The sequence below is a fragment of the Heliconius melpomene genome, chromosome 13 (genome assembly GCF_056956725.1).
Source record: "Heliconius melpomene rosina isolate 202511_hmr_F chromosome 13, ASM5695672v1, whole genome shotgun sequence".
Classification (NCBI taxonomy): domain Eukaryota; kingdom Metazoa; phylum Arthropoda; class Insecta; order Lepidoptera; family Nymphalidae; genus Heliconius; species Heliconius melpomene.
The window spans coordinates 1,040,321-1,064,713 of NC_140401.1; the positions used below are offsets into that span (position 1 = coordinate 1,040,321).

At 32.6% G+C, this 24,393-nt stretch overlaps 1 protein-coding gene across 3 annotated transcripts in view; it reads left to right on the forward strand.

The window, feature by feature from the left end:
• The window catches only part of LOC146532390 (netrin receptor UNC5C-like), a 106,200-nt gene that overhangs the window by 21,257 nt on the left and 60,550 nt on the right, over window positions 1–24,393 (forward strand). For 2 of the 3 annotated variants that reach the window (XM_085196093.1, XM_085196095.1), the window contains exons 1-2: window positions 9,646–9,830; window positions 19,763–19,845. In XM_085196093.1, coding sequence (XP_085052219.1) covers window positions 19,785–19,845 — 61 coding nt within the window. In that variant the 5' untranslated portion in view covers window positions 9,646–9,830; window positions 19,763–19,784. Of the gene's footprint in view, window positions 1–9,645; window positions 9,831–19,762; window positions 19,846–24,393 lie in introns of those variants that run through there. The other variant, XM_085196094.1, reaches the window with a different exon arrangement.

Here is a 24,393-nt window from a genome sequence, read left to right on the forward strand (position 1 = left end):
TAACGCCCAATGTTAATAACCAATCCTAATCCAAAAATTGCTACCATAGATTGAAATAGACAGAGATGGAGGTAGGCATGCAGGTTAGTGATTGGATAGATATGTCGGACAGTACGAGATAGACGTTAACTGGAGATAGGAGATACATTATTAATATTGGGCGTAAGAGTTCTATTTTTTAACCGACTTCTGTAAAAAAAGGAAGTTATCAATTCGACTGTATTTTTTTTCTTTTGGGGTAGGTTCGATTTCCTCTTGGGAAGGGGCGTGAAAACGAGTGCTTTTACGTTAGGTTCTTTTTAACCGTACTATTCAGTTAAAAGCGTAAAGCTGCTTAAATATAAACTGTAAAATCTATGCAACTATTTACTCAATTTTCTCCAATAACAAGACAGAGAACGGCGTTAAGTTCCGCCACTTGTACGCAAAGTTCCAAAAAGAATTAAATCTTAACACTAGATTCCCTCTGAAGCTATTAAAAACAAAAAAGACTGCAGAAGCTACTGAATTACAAAATTAACTGAACATCTACAATTTTCATAATAATCTTGTATCTAATTTAGAGTTTTAGAATTCAGCGTGGTCGCCACAAAATATTCGATGATAATTAAAAGGCCTCGTTGATTGCGTTCCCCCAGTTCCTTCGTCACTAATTAATCCATACAAATTGTAGGCTCTGGTCTAACCACCCTTGATTGCCTGCGACCGCTAGCTTGCCTCTATAGGCGATCTTTACAATGCATTTTAATAGGAAAACTTAGTAAGAAATTCTAGGTCTTGTTTATTTTTTTCCGTTAAAAACTAATTGAGTACGGATTAGTTTTAAAGTAGTTTTTTAGTTTTGTTTTTCAATAATAAATATGATCAAAAAAGCTTGTATATCCCATTAAATATTTTATATATATATAAAATATTTAGCCGAATGGAAAATTGAACCCGCAACCGTGTGTTTGCAGTTTCCCTATGTCAATGTGCCACAAAGCACTCTTATCTGTCAATATGTATATTCCTATATATGTACATATAAACAGCTTGCTTAATTTAATTGTTTAGCTCAACACGCTAATTTAGAGCACCTACTTTGAATATAAAAAAATATTTGTATTGAATAGTCCGTTTAACCATGGGAGCCTATAGCCTATATTGCCCACATAACCTGCTGGAATCCCCACTCGGGCGGTTTTCAATACATAGCAACTCTCATCTAAACTACAATAGCGTTACAATATACAATGAAAGAAAAAACCTATAGAATTAGAAACTTCCAAACATAAAATCACAAGACGACGTCATCACCTATATTAGTATGCCAGGAGCGGTTCTCTGCTCATCCGCCGTCGGTGCACTAGAATCAGAAATTTCTTCACGCCCATTGCATTGTATGGATTTATGGCCAATTTAGTGAATATATCGCGTATACACTATTATTTTTTACTTGTTAATTTTTAGCTTTAATGTACTTTTGATGCCGACGTGATTGATTGTATAAGATGGTTATAGGTTTAATCGTAGGACAGGATTGATATTTTTAGTAAAAGTATGTTCTTTCTGCTTTATTAAGCTATACAGTGTAGACAGAGTAAAACTAGAGTTAAGACACCCCGTTTCATCTTTCATTAAAGGATAATTTTCGAAACATAGCCTGTTGGTTAGCGAAAGTCAACACCATTTTATCTACCAGAGCGGAGAAATTACAATTATTTTGTTTGTAACATATTTCAAGTTGTTATTCCACACTAAGGACAAAAACATATAAATATGTTCTTATCAATCTAGATATCAAAATTCTTATACCCTTGTTACAACTTGAATTGTTTCCAAGAGTCCTGCTACTTTAAAAGATTTCAGGAAAGTTATTATATTCATACGTAAAACCCTTATACGAAGAACAGAGTTTTCATTCACAATTCTCTGTACATATATCTAATAGAGTAATACGGAACTTATAACATTAAAATAGTTTGTATAGTGTTTTTCAGTATATTATAAAGTAAAAAGTTATTCCTCCTCCAAGAAAACTCCTAAGCAAGTGAGGATGTTGAAGTTTCTATGTAAAATATTGTTTCTTGGACCAGCTCTCTCAAACTTTATTACCAGTAAACTTTAAAACAAACATACTTATTATATACTGTGTAACTAATAGTGCTTTACTAGTTTTCATTGAAGTCTACAATAGTCAAACTCTTCTTCATACATACCCTCAGGAGTACCTGGGTGCTGTTTTCTTGAAGGTCAACCGAGGTCTCCCTTGTCGTACATTCATGAGGATAATATTAATTCCACGACGTGGAAATAAAAGTAATTTATTCCTCTGACTGGGAGTGGAGCCAACGTTGGCTATATAAATTATAATGATATGTGGCCAATCATACCATTATCTAACATTATCAATAAATTTATTTTCTCAATTCTTCGCTCTGGCGAGGCACAGCGTTAAGATGAGTTCCGCAATTCAACAAGCAGTGCCTCCACAATTTAGCGGAAAATGAGGATCAGAGTGTTTTAACACGAGGTTCCTGCTTACCCTGCATGGGATACATTTAAAATTGTTAATATTACTTTTTATATAAACAAGTAAAAAGATATATATTAACTTGAGTGATTTCACTTAAATGGTAGTTATCTGGCATCCACGAGCGGCTTACGGTTAGGAATCGTGACTCCGGTGAGGCAATGTCATTGAAATGTCCAACGTTTAGTAAATTAAAATATTACCTCTGGTGTTGGAGAAAGCGTATACAATTGTGTGTAGTAGGGCGTTAAGCGATTGATGAGTGATGGTAGCTTTTTAGGTGAGCTTAATTTCTGTGTATGTATGTATCTATGGTCTCTATAGATATATTTTCGCATTTCATCGATTTCTCGACATGCAAAGAAATTATTGTTAAAAATTTTTGGACCATCTAATATTGCACGCAGCGGGAACTGAACCAGAAACCGTCGCGTGCTATTTAAATCACTCCCTAACAGTAGTTTGATATTAATAGTAGTAGTAGTAGTTATCTATTCATTAAAACATTATTTTCTATTAAAACACATAATACAAATTTCAATGAAAACACCGTCGTGGTGCAACGGTAAAACGTCTGACTTTAAATGTGACAGTTGTATGTTCGATATCCACTCGTGGTAATAAAATATTTTCACTTTCTCACTATATAAACTTACATGATATTTTAAGACTAGGTCACCTTTGCCTACCCTGTTACGTTTGGGATACAGCGTATAACTTTTTCTTCTTCTTTACTATAGTTATAACAATGACACACAATTAAAAACACAAATTTTAAATTATAAGAGAAAGCTCGTTTCATATTTAAATAAATCGAGACGCCGCCGCACCATAATTGTGTAGATACGTTATACGAATATTAAATATAAGATAATTATCATTCCATATACAGTTTCGAGAATTTTAATTGGTCAAATTATGACATATCGATTACATTAAAGATGAAGATATCTTGAGGTGGAGTCAGACGGATATCCTAGAAACGTAAAAGGCAATGTACGTCATAGCGCACTAGTAATAATAATAGTAATTTTGATTTCAGCCGAGATAGAAGTGTCAAAAATGAGATACAATTAAGAAACAAAATTATTCGTTATTCTCAAAGGTCTTCTTTACCTATACTACTACCTTAATAATAACAACAGTCGAATATAACGTTGCATTTTTTTATCGTGTTAACAGAGCGAGGAAATGAAAAAAAATAATTTGCCCGAGTGGAAATCGAACCCACAATCGTGATGCTTACAGTCAAATACTGTGTGCCTGCGCCACGAGGGCTTCGACTTTTTATTATTTACAGTAATATTTTTAGTGGTAACATTCGTTTTATATATAGCTTTTTAAACATTTAAAATATTTATACTTTAAATGTTTAAAACTTAGGAGCACCACTTTTTACACATTACACATATATAAGAAGAAATAGAGATTTTTTTAACATAAATATATTTACGAATCAAATTCAACCCATCGCATACACATATAATATCAATTACATCGATTCATCATCATAAATCATTTTACCTATTACATAAAATATTTAGACATCCTCTCTTATGAAGCCTTCACCACCTATTATTAATGTAACCTTACATAATTACCTTTTAAGTACGAAATATGTGAAATTACCCGAAAGTGGTATTTCTTATCTTACTTAACAGATAAATACTTCAGAGGTGATAAATTCCTTTAAACGTTGAAAAGATTGCGATCGACGGCTGTCCACATATGGCATGCAGTTGAGTTAAATACATACTAGTTAAAATACGCCACCCAGAGATTATAAAAAATGAAAGGGTTGGTTCTAAAATGATGTTTTTTTTTGCATAATTTTATTTTTAGATTTGTTTTGGTTTAATAGTCTTTAGGGGAGGTCGCAGATTCGATAGTCAGTCAGGTCAGGTCGTGGATACAATTGTTTGGGAATGGACCTGTTTTGGATCCAGTTTTGCCCACACAATGGCTCCAGATTTCGGGGAAAAAGGAAACGAAAGTGTCTCAATTTGAACAGAGTGTCTAAACACAGGTTCCCAGGTTCCTCTTTGCTTACCCCGCTGTGTACGGGATACGGTGTAAAGTTGATTAAATTATTTTTTTTAACAACCGTAAAATATATTAGATTTCAATTACTATTTTTAACATTTCTCTAATTTCAAAATATAAAATTATTTATAGACATTAAACGAAAGACTATTAAAATAATGAATCTACGAGACGAAACATCCTTATATTCAAGCTTTTATTAAAATTAACTGAAAAAATAAGCATCAAGTTACACAATGGGCGCTTAAAATATTGAAATATCACAAAAATTCTTAAATAGAAATCCTAGAGTCAACCTAAAAGCATTTTATTAAAAAAGCTGTCTATTTTTTTTTTTGGTTTTACATTGACTGTTATTTTATAAAATAGATCCTTTTGGAATGTTATGCATCTATACGCAAAAAAAAAATATATCGTGGTTATTGACAAGCACACAAGAGACCTATTATTTAGATTATTTAGAACTGATGTTGGTTTCATCATATCGCACCTTTAGAATTATAGAGACCTAATTCAAAAATCTCAATTTTTATATCGATATTTATTCATCAATTTTTATATGATATTATCTCGTTTTAATAAAAAAATATTTATACTGAAAATATTTGACATGTAAATATTCCTAGAGGTCATCAAGGCGCAGTAAGAGTTCTTACTGCAAACGCAATGCTTTTGTATTCGATTCTTACTCAGAGCACGAATCTATAGTAATTTAGAGACTTTATGAAAAAGAAATTATGAAATTTAGACTGATCCCCATTTTAAATCTATTTTAACGAAATTAACTCAATCGATAAAATAAATAGGTTAACTGGCCACGATTAATGACCATAACAATATGAATATTCAGTAACTCCAATAATATTTATGTATTTGCCGTTACCAACGGACGCTCAAAGTTTAAGCGGGGCAAAGCAAACTAAATCACCGTTATCTAAATTCTTTGTTATGTAGCCTCTTGTGTGAATGAGATGGTTAACTTGAAAAATATAAATTAATTATATAGTTATATTATTTATTTGCGGCCGTCATGACATAGAGGGTTAAGACGGCCCCAAACGGGCGACTATAAACATAACGTTTGTGGGTTTGATTCCCACTCGGAGGAATCAAATATTTCATATTTTCTTTTCTTTGCTCTCACAAGGCAAAGCATCGCGTTGAGTTCCGCTACCCTATACGCAATACCTTCAGATTTCGATGGAAAGTTGAGAATGAAAGTGTCTTATTAGAAACAGAATATCTTAACACTAGATTTTCAGATTCCCTTTGACTACCTATGTGAAGCTATAAAAAAAAATTAATCAATATTAGATCTAGAATTGATCCTGCACTCATCACATCGCAAGTAACATACCTTGAATAACATAGTTTTCTAAACTAAACATACACATAATTATTTATTATTATTCATACTTGAATACTATTCTAGATAAGCAAAATAACATAGAAGCCGAGACGATGACAGATGACAGGCAAACTGAGTAATGAACTCTCGCCCATTACTCATTTACTGATGAACGGTTATACTGAATTGTTATTTTATATAAACACTAGTTGTCGCCCGCAACTTTGTTTAAGGAAATTTAAAACCGTAAATCTCGTTATTTTTTCATTTTCGTACAAATTTAGATAAATCCTCTCTTAGTTCACAACACTTTCCAAGTAGCCAGTCGTGGCGCAGGGGCACAAGCGTGCGACTGTAGCAGCGACAGGTTGTGGTTTCAACTCCCAATGGGAAATGAAATAGGTTCCTAGATTCCCTTTGCTTACCAAGCTAATTGCTGGATACAGTGTGAAGCTTTCCAAGTCCTCCCTTGCATGCGAGTGGGAAAATGATTGTCCGTATAAAAAATCCACCTAAACAAAACTTAATTGAGTTGGCAGAATGAACGTTTTATTTAAGAACATCGAAGAAAAGCAAATTGGTTTTAAATTGATAAATAAATATTACACCGAGTAGATTTGAACCAACAACCACCGCTTGTTAAAGCGAACACCACCGTACCGTACAAAGCCTCCTTTTTATAGCAAGCAGCGGCATGATAGACATCCTAGTGTTAAAACACTCCTTTCTCCATTCCCAATTTTCGAAATATTGCTTATACAGACTTGTGGCAGAACTAAACTCCACACATTGTCTTGTTACCAAAGCGAGGGAATGTAAAAAAAAAAACATTACACCGAATGGGAATCGAGTCTACGACTATCACGCTTATAGTCACACTGTATATCGCTGCACCATAGCGCCTACATGTAATACATACATACTTTCATATAAAACAAACACCCCCAGACGCTGACAGATGACGGCTAAGTCTTGGGCGCTGTTGAGTAATGAACACGTCTTTTACCCAGACTTTTTTCTACACTTTTAGAGTAACAGTATCAGTATATTTTTAAAATTGAGAATTAAAGAGAAAAAATATATATATATATGCTCTAGCGGGAATATAACACGCAATATACTTATTAGTATTATTATTAATAACTAACATCAGAATATTAACATCGTTATTTTAAAATTAACTCATTGCACCGACGGTCGTGGGTTCGATTGGTTACACCCAAGGAAATAATTTTCTTTTTCTCGTTCTGGTTACAAGAAAATGCGCGGCGGTGAGTTCCGCCATCAACACGCAATGCCTCAAAAATGTCTATAACGGGGAACGTCTTAATGGGGAATGAAGTAAGTTAAGATTAGGTTCCCAGGTTCTTCTGCCTACTCTCTACGTACGAGATACAGTGTGAATATAAAAAAAAGAAACTCACACATCATGTATGTTCATTCTGACGAGCAGTGTCTTGGCACTGTATTCTCTCTACCTCCTACTATAGAGATATGAAATTGATAAACTCAACAAGCAATGACTCCAGAATTTGGCAGAAAGTGGGAGACGGAGTGTCTTAACACTAGATTCCCTCTGCCTTCTCTACTATAAGAGGGATACAGACTAATGCTGATCTATTTTTTGTTTAAATTAATAAAGGAAATCTAGCTAAAATTAAAAATAAAACGTATATTACTGCTTCCGAATTGAATATTCCTCGAAAAATGCACTTCATTAAAAATAATTATCATTATACTCATTATGTTTTGTACATACATATATTTCTTTTGCTGGATTATCCAACTATTCAATAAATTAATAGGATTATAAAATGACGTCGACATGCATAAAGTATAAAGTAGGGCAGTTCGTGATATATTGCACTACGCAAATTATGTTTTGAAATATTAACGGAATGTATTCTATATTTTGTTTATATATGTTTTTCCTATTTAATTAAATGTAATAACGACAGTTTTTATGTTGTTTTATCAATAGTTCTATTATAATAATGTAAAGCTGAAGAGTTTGTTTGGTTGGACGCGCAAATCTCAAGAACTACTGATTCGATATAAAAATATACTTGTGTTGAACATGTTTCGAAGAAGGCCTTAGTCTATATTATGTCGTTAATTATTTCTATAGTAAGTTTTCCAATTTGATCGCAGTTATAAAACGACAAGTAAATGCTAATCATATAACACTTTCAGTTGTTTTTAGTACTTATAAGATATTTTGATTCCAACTCACATTTTTTGATAGTCTGCATGTTGATAATAATAACATAATACATTTATAATCCTTGAGATTTTTTCTCCCACGTATTATTGCTCTACATTATCTGAGAATATTATTTAGATGGTTGTGGGTTCAATTCCGAATTGGGGGAGGGTTTTAATTGGGCGTAAAATAGGAAATGGTATAACTTTACTTTAAATTGGCCTACCATAATACGACGTGCCGCTGAAAAAAAAATCATAACAACAACAGTTGTTTCCCAATATTTAAACTCGCAACTATAGAACCTATACATATTGTCCCTATAACTATATATATTCTTCAAAAATTTCGTATTTGCCAACCATACTGGCATTATTAAAGCTTAAAACATAAAATGTTTATAGTTTTTCTTGAAATTTAGAAAAAACCCAAACCCAACACCTGTCGTCGTTCTATCTGTTTTTTTATTACATTTGTAAAATATTTTTTAATATATTTTTTACGTCGTGTTAGCTTTTTTCTATATTGTAAAATTTATCTTATTTAAAGAAAATTGAAATATTCTTAATAATATAGATAAATCACTCAACACCACACGAACATATTCCCGATACAATTACTTTTAACAACTAACGATCCGCCCCCAAAACATATGTAGAGCAAAATTTCATCCAAAATCTCATAATGGACATTGTATTACTCGAGAGCGAGAAACATCGATAAGTGATACGTTAATAACAGAAGCCAATTCCATCTTTTGTGTCTTTTTGTTAAAAACACAATGCAGTTGTAAAATTTTGGGTTCTTAACTCTACAATATTCACGTCTTTAATAGTAACTTGAAACGGGGGTTGGGGTCCTTTATACCTGCCTTCGTTCGGCCTTTGTGCCTACCCCTGACATGTGCGATGACAAAAACTGCCTTGTGCAATATCTGAGACGTTGGTTGATGTAAAAATAATGGGGAAGAATGAGCGTTATATTATGTTTTTTTTTTTTTCGTTTTATTTTACATTATCTATGGTATAGGTACGTCGGCTGTCGTGGCGAAGCGGCGCAGTATCTGACTGTAAAATGTAACAATCCGCGCTCTGGTAACAACAAGAAGCGTGGCGTTGAGATCCAATACCCAACATGAAATGTCTCGAAATTTTATTGGTGATGATAAAATGATTATAGATTTAATGATGATGATAAGCGTAAGGAACGGAAAATTTCACACATCCATCTTCAAAACATTTTAAAAAATATGTTACAACTTACATGCACTACTTATCGTTTAAAACATCTTATATTTTTTTAAATGAGAACTCCTTCATTGGTGAATTACACGACAATCTATCAACCACTCCAACGCAATTTAAACTATTTTTAAAAATGTCTCCCGCTTTTTCTAACACATCATTTCTAAGAGCCCTTGACATGCATTAACACTTAGACTTTTTCTATTCCAGATGTGTCATTAAAATCTTCGGAACCAAAAAGATCAAAGTTATCTATCCATTCCCCCGTCCCCCTTTACAAGCTTGGTTCAGTACAGCCGCGGCAGTCGTGGGGGTTGGACGTACCGACTCTACATAGCGCTAGCGCGAATTCGTTAACTGTTTTCTTATGTGTTATTTACGTGAAGTGAAATTTGATTTGGGTGTTATGTGAAAAGAACTGCAAGTTATAGGATTCCGTGGATTACAATTTTAAAAGTTTTCTTCGGATTTTATTATATGGTATGTTAATGATCGTTACATACTTGTATTTGTATAATTGAGCTTTTAACGGTTATTGTGTGTACGAGTATTGTACGTCAACTGACTGATTTAATTTTATTTAATTAATTATGAAATCAAAATTATATTTTTTATAGGCTCATTTTGTCTGGTACTACAAGGAACTTGTCGATTATTAATAAAATGTAAAATTTTAAAAATATAATAATTTTCATTGAAAGCTTTAAAAGTTCATCATTTTTCTAACATTAACTTAAGAAGCAATTTGCATTAATTTCAACTTAAATACACAGTTTTTGTTAACTCTCCTCTCTCCGTATTGATTAATTGAAACCAAAAGTAGTTGTATCATTGGTAATGACAGAATTTAAAAAAAAGGAATTAGATATTTATTACAATTGCGCTGCTAACATGATTGACGGTGATTTACATAATATATAATTAACCTCTCTTTTTACAAATTAATATTATAAATTTACAAATAATTAAAAAAGTGTGAAAAATAAGTTAAATTGGAATAAATTTATTACCGTTTAAAGTAAAATAAACGTAAAAAAAAATATTCAAAGCAAAAAGTTTAATTACAAAGTTGTACAAGTCACTTACACTCCAATTACTATTTATTAATATTAATGAGGCATCGTTAATTTAGATTCACATTTAAAACAATCGATTTTTTGCTCCTCACTCAACGTAGACCCGTACTTGCTTTAATTATTGAATTTAAATATTATTTTTTGTGTCTTATCTTCTAAGAACTGAGATGAATATCAAAATTTTAATTACATTGAGGCTATCGTAGTGCAGCGGGTAAATGCGATGGTTGCAGGTTCGTTACACATTAGAAAGAAAGATTATATTAAATTTATTTTAATTTCAATGCGATATACGGTATATAAAATACCATGTCGTAAATCTACTTACCCGACTGTGCAGGACAAAGCTTTTAGCTAGAAGCTTTTTTTGTGTAGTGAATATATTGAGGAAGAGATAGCTCAACCGACTTTAAGTAAACGAGCATACTTGAAATGACTTTCAGCTTATACAAACTTTTTGACGTTGGAACACTTTCGTAGAGTTTTGAGCCATTTATTGAATATTAATTTGTTTTTATTCAGCAATATTAAAAAATATCGTATCACCTTTTGCGGTTATTCAGGTTAATCTAAATGGAAAACTGTTTTTACAAATTGTATGAGTGCAATAATATAATGAATAGATGAAAATTTAAATTTAACACTTTCTCGTTTTGTTCTGTTGAAATTGTACAGGTTTTTGAACTTAAAATTTTCTTTTTCGATTGAAATTTGATTTATTCATCAGTAAGCAAAAAAAATATAACATATTTATGGTAACAAGACTCTGGTGACCGTGGTGTTGAGTTTCATCGAATCAACACGCTGTACCCCGAGCAGCGAAAAGTGGAAAACGGAGTATCCTAATACTAAGTTCCCCCTGCCTACGCTGTTATATACGGGTATGTAGGTAGTTTAAGGAATCTAAAGGAGAGAGATTAGAGAAAATTTCTCGAAACTCCTATTGGAACAAAAAAAGCGAACTTACATTTTATATGTTAAAGTTCATATAAAAAAGTTGGGGTTGACGACTAGTACAATATAGCTCCCAGTCACTTATAATGAATCATTAAGGAAGACAGCACAATTCGAACAAAGCTTTCTATTCTTTCTTTTTTTTCATACTCTACATAAAATTCTTAGGACTTTTGCCGTTGCAGTATCCCATTAACGAGATCAACTTGTTTTTCCTTTTTTCGTCTGATTAAGTTCGTAGCGGCTTAACGACAAATTAGCATCTTCCGAGAAAGTGAGCCACGAACCATTGTTAATACCCGTTAGATACAGGGAAGAGGATTACGTTTCTCTTTGTTCGGTTATTTCTGTGCTACTAATACTATGAGACGTTTTAATTAGATTTTGGTTGATTACTACGTTTATAGAAATAAATATTAACAAAAATAACAATATTAAAGGCTAACGTGGCGTAGCAGTGCCGAATCTAACTGTAAACGCGACGGCTATGGGTTCGATCAAAATTCGCAGGAATGGCATGGAGAGTTGGGAACAAAAAGTTTTCAAATTACGATTTTCAATATTTATAGGAAATTAGATAATAATATTTCTTTACTTTTATTAGATACTAATTGTACGATGACTCACTTGACTCTAGATAACTTAAGATTTATAGTCGGCCAGATAAGAAATTCGGTCACAATGCTATCAGTAAGTTATGTGTTTATTTTTGTATCAACTTTTTATGTGGACTACCGCCCGCGGCGCGCATTATCTCTTATTATTTAATAACAGCGTCATACATATCGCACTTCGACACTATGAAAGCCGTAATAATACATAATTTGTAATTACAATTTTTTTATTGTAATTTTATTTAGTTCTAAATTATTATATATCTTGAATATATCATACTCAGATTAAATATAAAAGATGAAATATTGAAGATGTTCTTAATTGTTTTTTTAGTTTCACGCTGTATCCCGCATATGGCGTGGTAGGTTAAATATTTAATTTCCCCGAAGGGGAATCGAATCCCTAACCTGGCGCGTTTACAGTTGCAAGCTTGTGCCCTTGCACCACGACTGGGTTCAAATTGCTGAGTTAAAACTTATTAAACGAGCTTTATTTTTAAATTTCCTTACAGGAATATGGCATATATGTATGTCAAAAATACGTAATATATATAAAAGAATAGAAAAAACTAGCTAAAATCATCGTAATCTAACAATCTCTAGGCTCTTTCTTTTTACGACTACACTGGAGCTTCTTAGATTGAAATGTAGAGATAAACGCACAATTCCGTTTTTTCGGAAAAATAGGTTAATGTTGCGTCTATTATGATGCCGCATCACGTGGTGATGGGTGCTGATAAGGAAACCACTCTAATAAGGTGTTTCACAAGGATTGCCAAGAGCCGGAGTACAGTTACGAACGTTGTTAGATTACATGGAGCTGTAGAGTACCTACTTTTATTAGTTATTTTGTTCGGTTATATCATACATGTCCTTTGATTCAAATTCAAAATTCAAATCGTGCTTTTCTATAAAGAAAAAATTCTACGTAGTGGAATTTGTACCTCAGCCTAATGGAAGCCTCCCTAGACAGACGACTCGGTGAAGGAACCCTGGGAACCTAAGTATTAAGACAGTCCGTTTTCATTAAGACACTTCTGTTTCCCCAACATCCGCCAAATTCTGGAGGCATAGCGTGTTGAGCGACAGAACTCAACACCGCGTTTTGCCTCGTTACCAGAACCAGAGCGAGGAAATTAAAATATTAAACATTTCATTTCTTGGAGTGGGAATTGAACCCACAACCTGTCATGCCCTGTTACAGAATCACGCTTGTGCCCTTACGCCACAACTGGCCTCACTAAAGTTTGAACTCACATCGACCTCAGTATCTTAGCATATTTTAAAATCCAAAATTAAATTTTAAAAGGTTTATTTTCGCTATTTAAGTTAAGTAGAGCAAGTAAATTACGACAACATATTAGTGTTTCATAACAACGATAAATAAAGCACCCAAGTGCATAGTAAATTAATTACTACACCAAGTCAAAAGCTAAAGTTTATGTAAAATTGCTTTCCACTTTTCTCGTGAGTTCAATTTGTGAAATTGAGGTTATTAAACTAATTAAAATAAATTCACTATACATATTTTTAATAAAGAAAGGTAGGCAGAGAGAATTTAGTGTCAAGACACTTCTTCACTTTCCGCCATTAAGGCCTCATTAATCGAGTTGGAATCAAAACCACGATCGAAAGAGAAAAGAGGTAGATAATAATTAGTTTTTTTTTAATAATGTGTTTGTTTAATTTCCTCGAACTTAAATATACCTTGAGCAGTAACCCTCAAGGTGCCCTTTATATACCCTTGGGATGTATGCCCTAGATATGATAACAATAAGACAATGGGTTATACATAATAATATGTTTCCTATATAAATATTATGAATGAAGATATATTTGTGAGTTCGTTTCAATACATTTAAAAAACTAAAATTAAATAATTTTCCCACTAATTTTTATTAGCCTCAAGGACTTAAAGCTTAAATGTATAATACTCTTACAATATTTTTTCAACTTTCGCTCATTATGTTATTAGTTCAAAACGTTTTTATTAAAATAACCGTTAAATTGAGACCGTCGCGGCGCATCGGCAATGTGTCTGACTGTAAGCGCGACAGTTGTGGGTTTGACTCCAATCCAGGGGAATTTATTATTAGGTTATAAAAATATTATAACCTTGCTGTGGTAAACAAAACATAGCGCGGGGTTATTTTCTGTACTTCAACACGTAATGTCTCAGAAGTTGGGAACGGAGTATCTTAACACTAACTTCCCTCTGCTTATTCTGCTATACGGGAAAAAAGCTTTTAAAAAGCTTGATATGCTGCTTATAATATTCTTTCAACTTTGGCTCACTATGTGCGTAGTTTAAAACGTTTTTATAAAATTAACCGTGGAATTGCTTAGTAATATCTCTTTTATTACATTGTTATAAAACGCCAAAGGCTGCTGATAGTACGTAAGACCTTATTTGTCATGAACTATCATTTATATCTACGTTTACCATTTAGATCTGACGGCTACGATACGATATTAATAAGGAAAGTTTTTGTAATTAAATTAAATATCCTTCAACCGTAGTGGAGCAATATATGAATGCATATACTAATGATGTGGGTTCGATTGCCATTCTAGGGAATGTTTATATTTAATTATAATTTATTCTTGCATTCATTGATGTCTATACGTAATTTCTCTAAAATAATTTGTCAATGAAAACGGAGACCATAGGCTGTTTCCTCTGTTTACCATATTTATGGTCTCATGGGATTGATGCGTGAACCTATAAGTAAGGTGTTTGTATTTTTGAAATATTACATATTAAAATTAGTCATGATATATTTACGTTTGTAAAAAGTTAGTTTAAAAATAATACTGAATGGTTGTGCATTTTCTGTTGATAAACATCAACACGCAATGTCTTGTAAGTTCGATTGAAAATAAAAAATGAGAGAGAGAGTTATAACACTAAGCTATCGCTATCCAACCTGATAGAAAATAACAATCACTTCTCGTACAACTTAATAAACTGTGAGAAATAAAAAGAAATAAAACAACAATATCGTACAATATGAAATCCAAAATCCCCGTTTAAACTTAAACATTTTTTGCTCGTTTCAAATAATAGTTATAATATGCCTCTAATTATAATTTTATGCTGGCTCGGTATTGCTTGGTCACGCACCTATTTCTTAACAAGTTTCATTTACAACGGATTAGTATTGGTAATTAGTCATACTGTGTGTGCCGCAGTCGGGTATATTCAAGGTATTCTGTAAGGGTCACTGCGGTTTGATATGAAAATGACTTAATCTTACACAATAAGTCTTGATTTTTTAAAGTTTTTTTTATATAAATTGCATTTCAATAAGCCTATAAAATAACGGGAGATACGATGACAAATTAAAATCGTCGGTTTAAAAAGCGACGGTTGTGGATTCGATTCCCGCTTCGAGGAATGAAATATTTAATATTTACATTTCTTCGCTCTGGTAATCAGGCAAATAATAAGCGGCGCAATGCCTCCAGAATTCGGCTAAAAGTGGGAAACGGAAGTGTCTTCACACTAGGTTCCCAGGGTTCCCTCTGCCTATACCTTGAAATTTGCGGGATATGTGCGTAAAACTAAAAAAAAAAATCTTCACAATTATAAGTAAAGTGTGCTGAGATTTACATAATGATAGCTTATTAATTTAAACTCAGTACTGGCGCCGTTTAATAATCGCTTAGAAATCTAGCTTGCGGCAAAAAAGCTGTTGTAAATGACACGTAGCACAGCCGCAAGACCTAGATATATCTAGTATATACTACAGTATTATCAGCTTTCTGAAATTAATGTGTAAGAAAAATCCTTAATAAATAAATGTATATGGCAGAGTATGTTCTGGTTACGACTTTCCGCCCAGTTTCGGTATATTGCATGTCTGACAAGAACGAGGAAATCCTAAAACTACCACTTATTTAGTGACCATAAACAGCCACGGCTTAGTATAGAATCCCGATATCGTATGTGAATTAATTTAAATAATTATTTTACTATTCACCTCGAAATACTTCCTGTTAAAAGAAATTTAAACTTTTTAATAAATCTTATAATTTCATTATAATATAAAACCATTATAATTATCTAGTGAAGTGTGAAACGTATATTTTTTTGCTTGCCACTTTGATGAAAGCATTCCTTTATTAATAAGAATTACACCTGCTCGTCTTTATCCGTGTATTTCTTTTGAAACTATAAAAACAGCTTGTACGCAATTAAATACCATATTGGTATAATAAGGCATAATATGTACATAATAATTATGTAAACGTATTGTAAAATCCACCGTGTGAACGTGAAGGTTGAGAATTCGATTCATGTTCGGTGTTCGGAGATTTTTTTTTACTTCACGCTCTATCCTGCACATAGCAGGGTGGTAGGTTTTCACCTGGGAACCTAGTGTTAAGACACAATACTCCCATTAAGACACTTCCGTTGAGAAAGCCTCACTTTCGGCCGAAGATTAACTAACATTTAATAGTCGAGATTTAATTAATATTATCTTTTCCCTGATAAGATAAATAGTGGCGTTGAATTCCGCACCTTAATGCAATATGTCTTATTTACACTAGTACTAGAGGACTTTTATTTCCGCGAGTGAGGATCGAATACACAACCAGTCGCGTTGACAGACACTCACTTGTTCCCCTGTGCCACGAATAACCTCAAATCAAGTATAAGTATATTATATATAATTAATTACATGAAAGCTAAATAAACAACGTTATTAATATGTAAAAGCTATATTTGCGATGCGATAAGAGGAACGGAAGTGGCATCTTACGTGAAACAAGAGTCCTTTGGGACTGCCATCTGATATTGAAAATCAAATAAGACTCGAATTTGAGATAACTTTTTTTCACTTTTTTAAGATGAAATATATAAACATGAGGAATATATTTAAGTATATTTATCAAATTTGTCATTTTTGTGATTTATCTCCTTTTTATCTTTTATATGATATCGTTTGTAACTTCACGCTGAATCCCGCTTATAACAAAATGGACAAAGGGAATCTAGTGCTATGAATTTTCGTCCAATTTTAGCGACGTAGTGTGTTGAGTGGCAGAACTCAACGCCGCACTTTGTAGTGTTGTCACTGCGCTTACACCCAGACACTATGCTACCACCAACCACGACGAATAAAAAATGAATTTACTACCACCTTTATAATAATCAGAGTTACTATCTACTAGACCGATAAACAACCAATTATTTTATTCGCAACTGAATGTTATTTTTTCCACTCACCCCTGACTGAGACGACAAAATTAAATTCGTTTAAATATAATTTAAGCCCATCGTAAATGGAATTAACCGTAAAATCCACAATTTGCTTAACTTTCCCGTCATTAGTTCAACGACTTATGTACACAAGAACAGCGCTGGTCGATTACAAAGCAAACCTTGGTATAGATTTATTATCTTGTTAGTATATTACGTTTAAAGGTTACCTGGAAAAATATTAGGTGTTTAAGCATTGATTTATTTTACTATGCCTACTTTCAGCACGATTGTCGAGGCTTTGTGAGTCGAGTGCGGAACTCAACACCGCGATTTGTCTTGTTACCAAAGTGAGGTGATGAGAATAATTCATTGTCTCGAGAAATAAGTGTACTCATAACCGTCGCCCATAGTCAAATTATAAGCTTGTGTACTTGGATATGGAACCCTAAAAAGCTTTAATTTGAATTCCAAAAGACTACCACACTTAAAAATTAAACTTTTGTCAAGCCACTTATTGTTCAAAATTCGTATACAAACCTATTAATCTTGGTAATCTCTTCAACAGTGTTATCAGTGTCGTTATCACTATAATTATGAAAGGTACTAGATGCTACTGTATTATGCGCTTTATCAGATGTTTACTGCACGACCTCCCACGTTCTGTTAAGTCTACGGATTTTAGGATTAGATTTAAAAGGTGATAATCTTTTTTAAAAAAAAGAACTTTTTGGTATATATATATGGAGAAAACGTAGTGATCCATCTCTTCACTTTATTTCATTGAAGAAATGAAATGATATTGTTTTTACACATAAAATGATTTTAATATGACTCTGAATTCGAAATAGTGACCTTATACTTAACAGTTTCAATAAATCCTTTGACCACAGGCCTTTGACCATTTATCCATTGCGGATTCTGCAAATATAAATTTCTACAGTAGGTACGTAGTTTAAGTTATTCCCTTTAAGCCTACAAACAGCGATATCGTGCTTTTGATCGAAACCCACACTTTACTAAGCATTAGCTACCTATTATTTTACAATTCTAGCCGTTTAAGTGGTTATACTACATTTCTGAATACAGAATGTTTGTTTTTCGAAAACTTTATACAGCTTTTTATGTAAATAACACAGATGCAATCGGTTCGTCTGCCTAAATGCAGTGATTGTGGGTTCGATTCTAACATGTAGGAAAATTTATATTACTTTTGATATAAATGTTTTTCAATCTAATACGACAAATAAATATTACAAAGTAATTTAACTAATTAAAACCATAATCTCCTACCATAGTTAATAGTAAAGAAAGAACATAAGTTAAAACACTCAGTTCCCCGCACCTTCTTTCTTCAATGGAAATAATTGAAATATGATTATATTTCATTTTTAATAATTTTAAAGCCCTAGCTTAGGAAAGAGAAATACTTTTTTAGAAAACGTATAAAAATTTAAGCTCAGCAAGATTTGAACTTCGAAACCGTTTAAGAGTGCGATCACTACTGAGTACGATCACTACACACTGCGTTCTACTGTTCAACTAATTGGTTAGAGAGCTTAGAGGGTTTCCAGACGCGCGAGTTCATATTCCGCTATGTTTAATTTTATATTACCCCCTAATGGGAATTGAACATCACGTCAGTCAAAAGCTATCATATAATAAACTTACTTATATTCGAACAAAACTTGTCTTAGCTCGTATACGAAACATAAGTTTAAGTTTTAGTTTTTCTATTATTTTGTACTCAATCTTAAAAGCGGTCTCACATTCCGAGCCCACATCGTTTATTTTTTGCCCCAAAAATCCAAAGGGACTAATTCGTTCCGCCACGATGCCACAAAACTGAGTGTAACGACAACGTTAGGGTAACAGTACACGGATATGATGTTAAAATATATGTTGTTAGGGTTCCGTATCTAATGAATAAATCAGGGACCTATGACTGAGCCCGTTGTCTATCTGTCTGTCTGTCTATCCGTCACCGAGCTGTATCTCACGAACCGTGTACTATGATTGCGATTATAAAAATAAATTATGAAATTGTAGAAACTAAATGACGTATCTATTAAGAAATATAGTATATATCTCTATACTATTATTTTCGCAGAATAGGTGGAGACTGATGAGAACGTGTTTATTCACTATTTGACATATAAGAACCCTAGTAAGTAAATAGTAGTGACGTCTGTCTGTTGGTTATTAGAATTAAAAAATATGTGTGATTATAGGTCATATTCATAATAGCTATTTTTTTTTATTTGACACTATATCACGCACATACCAGAGTAGGCAATGGGAACCTGAGAGCCTAGAAATATAAATTACTTTTAACCCATCAACATTTGTGATTGATCACTTCAATCAATTTAAAAAAGTAAATACAAAAAAAAAACAAATAATAAGCCAAAGACAAATTAAAACCCACAGACTAGAACAGTCAAACAAACAATTAAAAGGAACCACTCAAAATGAGCACATAAGCGTAAATATTTCATATATTTACCTAAATTAAGATCAAATATTGGTCAGCTTTCTATTCAAACATGCATATTGTTTTAGGTGATGCGCGCACGCATGTAAGATGGGGCGCGGGAGCGTGCTCCTAATGCTATGGGTGGTCGCCGTCGCCGCTGATAAACATGGTAAGCAATTAGAAATTACAAAAAAATATATTTTTTAGTTTCACGCTGTATCCCTCTGTATCCCCCCGCACCGCTTTATTTTCGAATCATTGAAGATTGGGTCGCGGATCTCTAATAAGTGAAATCAATTTGTGCTCTTCAGTAGGATTCGAATACACAACCGCTGTTTTTACAATCAAGCTATGCTGTCAATCAGCAATGGCCTAGGCGTATCGACGCATAAATCTTGGTCTTAAAATATATGATAATGGAAATATCTATTTATGTAGGTACTAGATACCTGCGGTAGGTATTAACAGCATAAAAAACCAAAAATACAAAAAAAAAATTTGGTTGTTCGGCTCTTCTCAGCAGAACTGACTTCCGACTCGGTGGTATCTATACCAGTATATTTATTCAAAAAAGGTGATTAAAAAGACTATTTGAAAAAATATATTTTAACTTAAATATAAAATGTTGCGACATATAAATTAAAATACAGGTGTTACAGTATTTCTATAATGCTTATACAAATTAAGAATCATCTGTAATGATTATTTTAACCCAAATTTCCAAGTAGTTAAATACGGCTGATCAAACTTGCATCAAATATGGCACATAGATTTACAAGTCGAATTATGTTTAACTTAATACGCAACCATTATCAATAAAGATTCAATTTAAATGTTTATACAGATGAAGCTCTTTAGCAAAAAGTGGTCATAACTAAAATGATAATATATTTTATTACATGTTTATTAAATCAAAATTTATTGAAAATTTAATGATTTTTTAAATCAGCGATTTAGTTATTTATTTGCTTATTTAGATTAACCGGTTTTAATTTAATAAATCTTACAATAATAATTTTCGTAATACTCACATTCCTTAGCACTAAATGCATTACCTTTTAAAGTGAATACCGCATGCAACAATGGAGATTATATGAAAAAAAAAAAGTTTTTTAAAAATAATAATACACAATTTGAAGAAGGACAATTTACCAAAATATTATAGAGTTTCTAGGAAACAGTATGTTTAAAAAAAAAAGATAATTTATAATTTATTGACACTTATATATATATATATGTATATTTAATATACACATGATCTTCTAAGATAGACTTACATAGCAGTCACCTTCGAGCTGTCGCTTTATTTCGATACCAAAAGGGAATTACACTTCCATTAGTTCAAAGCAATGATTTCTGACTAATCGGCTTAAAATAGATTCTGTAAATCTATGCCTGATATGGTAGTACAGTACAAGTGGTAGATTTGGCTGTTTGTTCTGCGGTTGTGGGTACGGTTACTATTTGAGGGAGATATTTTTTTTTCAAGAATTTTCATTTCCCTGCTGTGTTTAAAAAAATGAGGTTAAAATGAGAGATCCATTCCATTAAATATCCATTACTAAAATATGCAAAACTAAAAAATAGAATTATATACCAGTAAGAAAAATATCAGAAGAAGACTTCATCTCATAATATAAAAGTTGAGACTGTACCTAATTTTACTTCTCATCTAATAAATAAAGCTGGAAACAAATTCAAATATTCTCAAATTTCACTTAAAATCTTAGCACCTAATCTCGAATACGATAAGAGGCAAAAAGTACGGGGGACTGTTGTAAAGCGGCAAAAAAGTTTGGAACGTGTCGTGTCGCTGCTGAAGAAAGGTAGTCTCCTTGATTTTTTTCAACAACGTTTTTGTTCGAACAGAGATGATCTGCTTGTGGTTTTTGTAAGCTTTCTTTAAAGGTTTTATTTGAATTGAGAACGCAGAGCAAATCTATATTTTAAACTAGTCGTCACCCGTAACTTTGCTTATGTTAGATTTAAGACGTGAAAGCTCTATTTTTTCCTATGCGGAAGGAATTATGGGAAATCGTCACCTAGTGTTCGTCTACGCTTACTTATCTGCATTCGAAATTTCAACTTTACAATTACAGTAGTTTCCTGTATGTATTTGTCTGTCAGGCATTCAGTAATAATTTTAATTATAGTGAAATTAATTAAAATTGGCTTCACGTTGTATCCCGCACACAGCAGGGTAAGCAGAGGGTTCCGTTTCTTAAGATACTTGAGTGGCGGAAGTCAACGCCACGCTTTTGCCTCGACACCAGAGCGAAGAAATGAAAGTATAAATTTAAATAAATATTTAATTTCCTCCAGTGGGGATCGAACCCACAACCTGTAGCGTTTAGAGTCTACATACATCTATGTAGAGAAATATATGCACATATTATCGATATAATATTAATTATATTTCAACTAAGAACAATAACGTATTAATAAACTTCGATACTATCTATATACGGTATATATGTATGAATAATTAAAACACTTCACAAAAGGTCACTTCCGTTCCAAACCAAAAAAGGCATTAGGAAAGCGATGGGAAATGCTCTCGCAAAAATGTCATTCGTTCGTGACTACCTTCAGGGTACTTTCGAACTAAACTGTTCAATAAATTTTATCTCCAAGATAAATGGAAATTACGTTAAGAGTTTTATTTTTCGATAATTTTTGATAATACCTATCTGTGATGTTGATCTTGATAATGTATTTTTTATTTATTCAATATTTAGTATTCTACACACACATAACACTCAATTTTCGTCTTGAGTAGTGAGATAGTTCGAGAAAATAAAAACGATTCATTTACACAAGTGGGGAATCGAACCTACAATCGCCGCGTTTCCTTTCAGACGCTGTGCCACTATGTCTGCAGTCTCATAATTTGTACACCTTAACATTCTACACAATATCAAATAACACAGATAATCGGAAATACAACAAAAAAAGATTAAAAAATCTCAAGTATAAGAGTCCATTTAAAACGGTCTTACAAGGTGCAAACTTAAAGATTTACTGAATTCTCACGGAAAAGCAAAAAAAAATGGACAAAAGTCCGACCACACCCACAAAAACGTGAATAGCCTAACGTTTGAAATGTAACACGATACATTCAAAGAGTAGTCGAGTGCCAGTCAAGAGGTTCCCAAACAAGATAATCCCTTTGTTAGTCGGGTTATAATGGTGTCTCGGGGGTACCGAGAATTATTTTCTATTTCTATTTCACAGCAGCTGCGGCACTTCAATAGCGTATTTTAAGGTAATAGTTTGATACACTAGTAGTTTATGCTTCATTGACTAAATGTTAATGTATGACAATTTAAAACTACTTCCTTATATTTATTTTTCTATATCCATCTATGGTTCTGTGACTGCAAGTGCGACGGTTGTAGGTTCGATTCTTAGTCGAGAGAATAAATTATATTCGTTTCGTAAAATACATGTTGAAAAATAAATATTCAATTGCCTATTTACGAAATTGAAAGTTAGACATAATGGATATTGAAAATGAAAATATATTTTATTTTCGAATATACCGTACAGAGTTTTTTATTTCACTTCTAAAATATTTTTTCTCTTTAGTATTTTTTTAGTTTAGACTGCACCTCACCTAAATGATAGGATTTAACAGGCAAAAAGAATTATATTAAAACATTTATTTCTCAGCTATCCACAGCTTATCTATTAGAGCGGAGAAATGATAAGTTATTCCCCCAAAGCGCATGGAACCCGTACGTCCTCTGTGTTAAATCCAATTTTAGTTTAGTGCATAATTGAATAAATGAAAATAAACGAAATTCACTTCCGTAATAAATGACATTATCTATTTCAATAACACAATGAAATAAAATTTTATAATATAATAAGATTTTATGCGCCTACAAGAACCCTGCAGTGAATTTCGACGACCGTGTCGCGCAGTGGTAGAGCTAGGTTGAAATTTATTCGTACATGAGTTATATTCACGTTAAGAATATATAAAAATATTAAATATTTTTTAAATCAGCTTAAAGGCTTCTTATCCCTTTTAAAGGCAGTCTATTCTTCACTTTCCACACGACTTCCGAGATATCGCATGTTGAGCGGCAGAACTCAACGCTGCGCTTTGTCTTCTGGAGCAGGGGCAATAGAAATAATTTTAAAGTAATCGTTCTTCCAAACAGAAATCGAACCCACTCACTCCTGTGCTCCTGCGCTACGACGTTAGGAAACTAGAAATAACGAGACTAATAAGGTATTTTCCTATTGTACCACAAAGGTGTAAAAAAAAATAAAACATTAGACTTATATACCTACATACATATTTTATGAGTAAATCGCCTCCCACAGTGCCGTTAACTATAGTTAATATAAATCTATTTAAAGTCCTTAAACTTGTGTCGTTTCACGTTAAACTGAAACACACCAGAGCTTTAGAAATGACAAGAATATATTCTTTGAAAGTTTTATGACGTTTTACTTCGAACGACTTTACTATGCACCATGTTTTAGGCGTCAAATGAAGAACATTGAATATTTTAATTTTGTAATAAAGTTGTATTTTATAGTAATTGCTATATCTTTGTGAGATTCTGGATTTTAACATGTAGGTGGTTGTCCACTCAATATAAACAATGATCGTTGAACAAATATTCCAACAAAACAGTTGAAAGAATACTCCTATTTACCGTCGAATTCTGAAAGCAACGCGTGTTGAGTGATGGAACTCAAC